Here is a 9,828-nt window from a genome sequence, read left to right on the forward strand (position 1 = left end):
TGACCTTTGACCCCCAGCTTCGACAGCCCAACTCGTTTTGACGATCCCCCCCGACGTCCCGAATATCGTGACCGTACGTCGTTTGTGCCCAACTGTTGATGCACGGACGTACGGCCGGACGCACGGACGGACGCACGGACGGACGGACGATCAAGCGATTCTACAAGCTGCATCTGACTCTGTCAGATGAGCTAAAAACAAAGGAATTGGACAGTAGTCCATGTCTATAATACTAGTGTACTGTCTGATTGCAGAGCTGCCGGTTGTGTCGACGATGACGCGGCGTCACCGCGTTGTTGCCGCAATCTAAAATGATCGATGATTAATCGATCATCGGTCGTTTTGTAAAACCGATGATCGATCATGAAATTTGGACCGATCTCCAACACTAGTAGGTACCCCGGCCAGTGTGTAAACACTTACAGTATACATACACTAGTACCACTACCTGTTTTACTACTGTTACTAGTGACATGTTGTGATACTAATTAGTAGTGATGTCCCGATGATCGATTATAGTCTCAAATTTGATAATCGATTATGAAAACAAATAATTGATTATCGGAAATAGCAAAACAAACAAACAAGGAACTGTACTCACGATGTGTGAATTGATATGACAAGTAGAGCAAAAAACAAGAAACGTGAACAACCTCGTAAACAAGAAACGTGCACGGCTGAGTCCTAGCAATGTGGAGATGATGATCTTCCTAAATCGCAACGTGGACATGTATTGGTAGCGAAGTAGAAGTGCATCAGTGTGTAGTCTAGAGGACACCTTCACGAATCACTGTTAATATAGGTACTCTCGCGTTGTAAACCTACTCTTGTTGGGTTACATTATTGTATCTAAACCTACTCTTGTTGGGTTACATTATTGTATCTAGTTGTAACCCTACTCTTGTTGGGTTACATGATTGTATCTACCGTACCTCCAGCCACTCCGAATAATATAAGCTTATCTAATCATTTAAAGGTTTATAGTAGGTACTAGTGGTGTTCCGATCGAGTTCGGGTTGGGCTGCCGAGTTGATTAATCGAGTAGAAAATCGGACGACCGAGTACTCGAACTTTTTTTCTTTTTTTTAATAATTTCCAGATTTGACACAAGTACATACATTTACACATATATACTAGTAAACACGGTGCGGTGTAAATTTTCAAGGAACTAAGCAACTTTGTTTCCTGAAAATCAAGCCTAATCCTAAATTTTCCTACATCTTTTCAATAATGCCTAATCCTAACGGTAACCTTAATTTACTGACCATTAAATACTAGCTACACATACAATAATGTCAATATTCCTTCACAATACATAAAACCGCCCTGAGTGAATCACTCAGGGGCTCCTCCAAAGAAAAGAATAGGGAAAAACGCACCAAAGACTAGAACATCCAAACTGGGTTTATTCTAAACACGAACCTTTCTCCGCTATCCTGGGACTTACTATGTATCAAAATACTCTGTATTAAACTAATATAACTTGTTACAAAATTTTGAAGTGACGAGCGGCGATATTTCGAGCGCTATTTCTGTTGACCTGTGACGTACGCATTCCCAATGCGCATAGCATTCGGCTACCTTCGCCTTCGGCTCCTGTGTTGCCTGACATGCTGGCTCTGGTGATGTCATGACTGACAGCAGGCATCCCATAATGCATTTGATCTTGGAGCCGAAGTTCGCCGAACGCTATACGCATTGGGAATGCGTACGTCACAGGTCAACAGAAATGGCGCTCGAAATATCGCCGCTCGTCACTTCGAAATTTTGTAACAGGTTATATAATAGTTTAATACAGAGTATTGTGATACATAGTAAGTCCCAGGATAGCGGAGAAAGGTTCGTGTTTAGAATAAACCCAGTTTGAAAGTTCTAGTCTCAAAAAACGCACCATAAAACCGCCCTGAGTAAATCACTCAGGGGCTCCTCCAAAGAAAAGAATAGGCTCGCGTTGTAACCCTACTCTTGTTGGGTTACATTATTGTATCTAGGTTGCAACGCGAGCTTTTTTTTTTTCTTTGGAGGAGCCCCTGAGGCTGAGTACCATCCAGTATGATGTGACGTTTGTTGAGGTAATTGACTGCGGAAACCACGTAATATAAGTGCATAAATGACGCGCGGAAATACGAAGAGAAATGTGAAGGCCGTAGCAGATAGATTGTAACTTGTAAGTGAAATCGCATGAAATACGCGAGCGTTGAAATCGTGAGAAACAGTCAAAAACCCGAGGGGGTCACTATATATGCCGTTATTACCCCATGGTCATTCCAAATTTTGCGAGTTAGGGGGGTGTTTTTCAACTTCTAAAGCGGGCCCGCACGAGAGCAAATAGGCCCCCCTTTACAAAGCTATCCCGCAATAAGCCCTTGGGATCGTTCAAGTCAAGCACCGCGCCCGCAGTAGGCCCCCCTCATGACGAACCACATAGTACCCTGCCCCAGGCCCCGAACGGGCGGCCCCGTAGCACACGAGAGTTGCAAGTAGTCTTCTTTGAGTTGATCACAAGTATTCCCTCCACTCTTTGCCCTCCACTTGTCTGCAAGACCTCGCAATAGGGGGTAGGCCCCCGGGTAGAACTCTTTCATTGTGTATGCAATAGGGGGTGGGATATTTTCATTGTGTATGCAATAGGGGGTGGTATTCTTCAATTGTGTCTGCAATAGGGGGTAGGGTTTTCCAATGTGCAGTTCGCACTAGAGGGCCTATTATTTTTAGTGAGAATGCACATGGGGTAATGTTCTAATAGAGAGTGACCCCCCCCCCGGGTCAAAACAAGGTGAGCAGGGAGCACCCTCGGTTAAAAGACGTTTTGTCCCGCCTTTCTGACAACAAATGACAGATTTCTTGCAAGAAATTATTAGTCAGCACCCTCAACAACACCCCTCTCGATTTTAAAGGAGCTACCCCCACATTTACGAAAATGACATAGGTCTCAATCTCGCCATGCTCTCTATCCTTGAACCGACCGGGCTACGGCCTACGGGGACTGTAAGTGTCATTGAACGCTGGTAAAGCATGCCAGCTAAAGCAAAATGTGTGAAATATCAGGTTACTAACACATCAATACCTAATATTATTCGACAATTAATAACATAGACATTACATAGATAGTAATTAATGTGGTATTTATAAACTTTCGCGTGACAAACACCAAACTCACCTATTTGAGTCGCCAGATCGTCATAGCAATGAATTAGCGACCTCTGTTAGTAATACGCGAGAAACGTGACGAAATTGGACCAATGAGAAATGATTTCAATATTCTCGCTGTATTCGGCGGAGTGAAGAAGGCTCATCACCTTATGTAAGTTATAACGATTGAAGTAATGCATTCAGATAGTTATTAATCACTTCACATGTTCAGCGAGTAAATGTTCGCTATTTTAAATGCATAATTACAACAAATTTATATTACTTATGGCGTACACTAGATTCCCACAGACACAGATCTCACCCTATGCTACAACGAAGGGATACTCAGGATGGCTATGTGAATGCTTTATAATAACGTACATTTTTATGAAAATATAGATATTCTTCATATCAAGCTACGCAGATATGTGCTCTTTTCTTTAAGTTTATGGTCTCAACAAAATCATTTTTTGGCGGATACTGGACGCGCGCTAACACAGCCAATAGCCATATGCCTTACTATTATTAAAATAAGGCATGCATTTTTTTCAAATCAAACTACTCGTCAATATATATGTATACATGTATATGTATATGTATATGTATATGTATATATGTATGTATGTATGTATGTCTTTTACTTTAAATGTATAATCTCAGGAAAATAAAATTTTCTTGTGGATAACCATAACACTGCATGTATGCCCTACATACACGAACATGATATAAGTGTACGGCGTTGTAGACATTGTAATATTGCATTATCAATGTATTTTCACATTTATTCCGCAGAGCAAAGCCAGGAGTGGGATGTCACTTAATTATTATTACCCCATTTTCCCATTTTCAGCGTAGAAATTAATATGCCATGGAGGTCATTAGAACCAAAGTGGAGGCACATTGTTTTGTATAGCCTATTCCTGATTATAGTTGACAACGATCTACTGCAAATCTGCAAATACGTTCACTATACGTGCATTACACACATCACCCTTTTACCCCGTTTAACACTCGGGTAATTTCCTTTTCAATAAAACGTTTAATTTTCGTTTTGCTTTGAAAATAATTATTCGTAACCAGATCGTCTGCGAATGCGCGGATCCGGCTTCAACTAAATCTCCCATAGAAATAATACAGTAGTTAATTAGACTCTATACATTTCTATGATATGTCCATAGAATGCCGCTAATTCCTATCGCTGTAAATGCGCTTGATCTAGCTAACGTTAGTAGATTCGCGCAATCATAGTAGGTAATAGCGTAAACATTTTGGAATTTTGGAAATATGCCCGTAAATGAGTATATTTTGTAATATAATTTAAATAGTGACGTGCGAAATAAATGTATACCGCCGAATATGATACACGGTTGACAAAGAATGGCTAAATAACCCGGTAATCAGTGCTAATCACGCAGAAGAAGACAAGAGCAACAATGCGATGATATTTAACATGAGTTTTATCATATAATACGAGAACAATAGACTGTATGTAAATCCAACCGCTAGCGTTCAACACACAAAGAGAAACGCGTTCTCTCGTAACGTTACATGAACAATTCATAACATAACGCACAACACAGCGAACAACGACAGCATAGTACCGAACTTTTACAGCCAGCGTGTTCATTGATGGCTACTACGCAGTAAATAAAACAACGTGTCGAGCAGCACGGCAAAAAAAGCTAAAACTATACATCAAATATTTATAAAGGTCTGTCTGTACTCACCCTCTGATATATAAGGGGTGAATAAAGACAGACCTATGTAAATATATATTCACAGAAATATGTCTACTGCTTTAGTACAGAATATAATGATAACAACAAGCTAAAAAAACACGAGTACACGAAAGTTTAGACGCATACTATGTACTATTTTCACATAATTGTATGCCATTGCAATGCCAACTGGCTAACGGACGAGAAGACGCGAAGCAGAAGACGGCAATTCGGCAAAACAGCTAGATTCTTTACAGATATGTCTAACAGGTGAAGTTTGCAAGCCCCGCTTCCCACTGCAGCAAATACATTGAAGACTCGCTGCTCTGCTCAAACCACAGCAAAAAGACCAGAGAACACGAGTAAGCGATTTCTCTTCAAACATCAAACTGCATATTTGGCTCCATTTACAGAACAGAGGAAATATTCTAATATCAGTGAACGACATGATAAAAGGGGGAGCCGCGGGATCGGAAACTACGCATTAGAAAGACATGGGCGAATCGGAAGCATTAGAATCAGATAACATAGCACTAACCATAGAATAACTAACTGAACCATACTCGTCTTAGAAGAGCTAGGCGGGCGGAGGGGCAACTTTAAAAATCCCCAAAACCTTTAATCCCAAACAGTTGTTACCCAAGCGAGATAATCATTGGCCGTGCTGCGATGACGGCGTCGTCTGCCCAAACCGTACGTGCGCAAAGGTGACGGGGGTGCCGACACCCGCTTAGGAGGCAAAGGCGGCACATTATCAAGGGCGCACTAATTAATTAATAATAGATTAATTAATCTTAATGGCCTATTGATACTATTATACAATGCATTTACATAATAGGATGTAATTTGCAGGGAAGGGAGGAGGGGGAGGTGTCAAATTCTCGGACTACTGGCTCGGTTACTGACATCGTAACATGAACCACGGCGCATTTACAGTTGTTATTCGCGCCGGGTGTTTTAGTCTTAAATTAACGACAGCATGCGATTCAGTGTATCCAGCACTATACAGTTACATCAGGAGTGTATACTATAGAGATATAATATATAATCTCTATATTATAGACTTCTGGTTATATCACCTTCAGGAGCTTTTCATTTCAACAGATCACATCAAGTACCTACAGCGACGTGGTGGTACTGTCGCTGAAGCGTGTGAACAAGCGGAAGTTTTAGCGAGGAATGCATGAGTGAGACAAGGGCTCGCTAAAACCATGGGCGTAACTATTAACATTAGGCGTAAGCCCCTGCAAATCGGTTGCCGTAGAACAAAAAACAACGACAAAAGCACTACGACAAAAGTGTTCCATGACTGAAATGGAAATTCATTTGCATAGGATTTCTATAGAGTTACGATGCGCAATAAGATAGCGACATCGCACAATAGAGCACTTGTTCCGTGACTGGAAACTGTACAAGACACGAGACGTTATATTTCCGATGCTTAAATATTTTTTAGTGGCTGTCGAATTGGATTTTATTATTAATTAGGTTGCTGTTCAAGTCCAAAAACAGGTCGGTTACGTACTTAATTAACTAGAGTTTTTTTTAGTTGATATCATCATACCACAGACACGGAAATCTCGGGTCAACCCCCCCCCCCCGACAGCTACTAGTTGCGTATCAGTGCAGCAAGTTTCTTTCAGCCTCTTTTTCAATAGTCGTAAAATCGATACACAACTAATGAAAGCAAGTGTTGCGTTACCACACATAGATATGGTGGCGACTACGACTTGTGTGCAGACAGATCGGGACTACTGAAATAAGAAAAAGTAGTTGCGCCCGATTTATGGAATAAAGAAGATATTTAGGGCGTCCCAAATGATAATACGGCATATATGAGTAGAATCAAAGAAAGGATATCCGCAAAAAAAGTATACATAAACAGTAAGCTAGTCAGGCGAGAACACTATTTACCTTACGATCAAGCTCTCAGTTACATTGCGATTCCCGAATGAATTTTCACCATGTACATGTATGTATATTGTACATACTTGAATAAAACACGTTCTTATTTCTATATAAAGTGGTGTAGTTTATAGACGCGCAAACAAAAATTCTCCAGACCTCGTTTCTGTACATTAAGTAATGCGCATGCGCCCACTAGGTAAAATATCTACAATAACCTATGCGAATGACCGTCGCATCTGTCTCAGACTACCTTCTACGTTCATTCAAAAGGCACTTCATCAAAATGGTGAGCTGCAACAGGTTGCACTTATACACGAAAGAGAAAAAACTAATCTCACAATTCACTAATGAAGCATGCAGCGTTTACCGATGTTATACAGGAATTTAACAATTTGTTAAACATTTGTATTCTTTTCTCACGATGCATTGGGTAAGGTATGAAATAAGACACATTGTGAAGTTTAGGTATGAAATAAGACGCACTGTAAAACTTTGGGTCTGGATTGGACGTATCGTAAACATGTGCATATAATATATTGCAAATCTCGAATTTAGTGGGAGAAGGCACATTGTAAAATCTCTGAATGTGATAAAACACGTTGTGAATCTTGTGTACGGAATGGCACACAATGAACCATAGAAATGTAAGGAGGTACACAATCAGGCATAGGTTTTAAAAAGGGTACACTGTAAACTTTAGGTATGAAATGAGGCACACACAATGAGGCACAACGTGCTATTAAAAAAATCCTGACTTGACGGCAACGCATTTTAATCGTCTTATGCCAAACTACAAAGTAATATAATTCCAAAATTTAGGTAAAGGTGTGGGAGAGGGATGGCCATCCACACCCAAAATTACACAAGTCAACGTCAACGTCACAACAACCCACCTAAATATCATTGCTTGTATCAACTGTGAAGGGCATGCATCCTTTAGAATGACTTCAACCCAAGAGACTGGTGACAATTATAAGAATGAGATTAATATAAACAGGAGTTAGGTTGCAAAGAACGAGCAAGCACGTACACAGAGAAAACACAGATCGGTTAAAAACCGTCTCATGAGGCAGAGCCATATCCGCGGTAGATCCCCCCAAATACAGATAACACTCAGAATGTCTACTACATACTTTGATACCCTCAGCGCAGTTTGTACGTGCCACACACGCGCGCGCGCACTCACCCAAATACACCCACACCTAAGCACTGCACGTCCACCCCAACACGAGACCTGTGAGGTTGATCTAGTTACAAGCACATTCTACAGATATACATTTTTGCCTTTAACTGAATTTATTGATAAATGGGAACAAGCGCAATTAGATTACAGCCAAATTGTAGGAGATTGAATAAAAAATTCATGCGACAGTATTAGAATTTTGATCTCAGAGCGAGAGCAAGCAGATATTTATCTGACAGGGGATATTCGATTACATACAGGGTGTAGGTAATAAAACACGAAAATAAATATGTCACCATCTTTAAAATTGATAACTGGTATATAAAAGCCAGTTTAACAATGCCAGCCAGTGTGCTTAATATAAGCACAGAAATCACGTTACCCACAGAATGCCAATATTTTCACGAGCAAGACCCATTGTGAACAGTAAGCACATGCACTGCTATATAAACCCTTCTCCCAAAAGCAATTAGATACAGTAGCCGAGCACTTCTGCTCATGGCCACCCAGCACCATATAAGCAATTCCAGAGGAAATGCTATCACTGCAGCACTAAATCTAAATCAAAGTAAACGCACGCTTTACACTGCCGAGTGAAATGTACAAGTTTTTTTTACAAAGTTGCTTCCCAGACGTGCAGCACGTTCACCTGGGTAAGTATCACGACCTACGATCAATCTATGGCAGCCAGTCACCGGGGGTGTCTAGGGAGACTAGCAGCAGCAATTGACAACGGGCCAATTTCACCATCCCCACGTCGGATCATGCTGGAGCAGGAGAGCTGACGCGAGATCTGCGATGTGTGTTGCACACGAACATGCCTGCAGTCGGCATGCTCTGCGATCTGACTCCGCGACACCGGTGAAGAACGTGGGACAACCAATTCGGCACATTCAGCACTAGCAGTGACGACATTCGCCGGTCTTTCGCAACAATTGTTCCGCTGGCCGTACTGGGTCACGGTGCGACGAATGCCGTATTCGCCATCCAGAACGATGACGATCTCGATCAAGGTGGCTGCAAAGGTCGCAATCGAGGTCGTCGCAGACAAGGTCGTAGTCGGGGTCGTCAAGTCACCGAGGTCGCGGAAAAGGTCGTCATGGAGGCCTCTAAGGTTGCTAGCAATCTCAATGCCAAGGTCGCTGCCAAGGTCAATGTCGATGCCGAGGTCACTGCCAAGGTCAATGCTGAGGTCGCTGCCAAGGTCAATGCCAAGGCCACCACCAAGGTAAATGCTGAGGTCACCACCAAGGTCAATGCCAAGGTCACCACCAAGGTCAATGCTGAGGTCGCTGCCAAGGTGAATGCCAAGGCCACCACCAAGGTCAATGCTGAAGTCGCTGCCTAGGCCAATGCCAAGGTCACCGCCAAGGTCAATGCCAAGGTTACCACCAAGGTCAATGCCAAGGTCGCCGCCAAGGTAAATGCCAAGATCGCCACCAAGGTCAATGCCGAGGACAACGCTGAGGTCGGGTTCCAGATCAGCGCGAAGGCTGCGGCGGCTATTGGCTGTAGACGGGCGGGCCGTGCACCTGCACGAACGCGTGCTTGAGCAGCTCCTCGGCGGACGGCCGCTTGCGCGACTCGCGCTGGAAGACGATCTGGTGGAAGTCACGCGCCTGCTGCGAGACGCTCGCCGGCAGCCGCAGCGTCGGCTGCTCCGTCGCTATCTTAAAGAGGGCCGCCATCGTCTCGTACTCGGACCACGGCGGCTTCGTCGTCAGCATCTCGTAGACGGTGCAGCCGATGCTCCTGCGAGAGAAAGTGTGTGTGAGAGAGAGCGAGAGAGAGCGAGAGAGAGAGAGAGAGAGAGAGAGGGAGAGAGAGAGAGAGAGAGAGAGAGAGAGAGAGAGAGAGAGAGAGAGAGAGAGAGAGAGAGAGAGAGAG

At 42.9% G+C, this 9,828-nt stretch overlaps 1 protein-coding gene across 2 annotated transcripts in view; it reads right to left on the reverse strand.

Moving 5' to 3' along the window:
- Positions 1-4,571: 4,571 nt before the first annotated feature.
- LOC106805143 (mitogen-activated protein kinase kinase kinase 2-like) overlaps positions 4,572-9,828 on the reverse strand; it is a 22,174-nt gene continuing 16,917 nt past the window's right edge. For both annotated transcript variants that reach the window (XM_014806635.1, XM_014806636.1), the window contains one exon: positions 4,572-9,693. In XM_014806635.1, coding sequence (XP_014662121.1) covers positions 9,444-9,693 — 250 coding nt within the window. In that variant the 3' untranslated portion in view covers positions 4,572-9,443. The remainder of the gene's footprint in view (positions 9,694-9,828) is intronic.

The sequence above is a fragment of the Priapulus caudatus genome, unplaced genomic scaffold, assembly GCF_000485595.1.
Source record: "Priapulus caudatus unplaced genomic scaffold, Priapulus_caudatus-5.0.1 Scaffold101, whole genome shotgun sequence".
Lineage (NCBI taxonomy): Eukaryota > Metazoa > Priapulida > Priapulimorpha > Priapulimorphida > Priapulidae > Priapulus > Priapulus caudatus.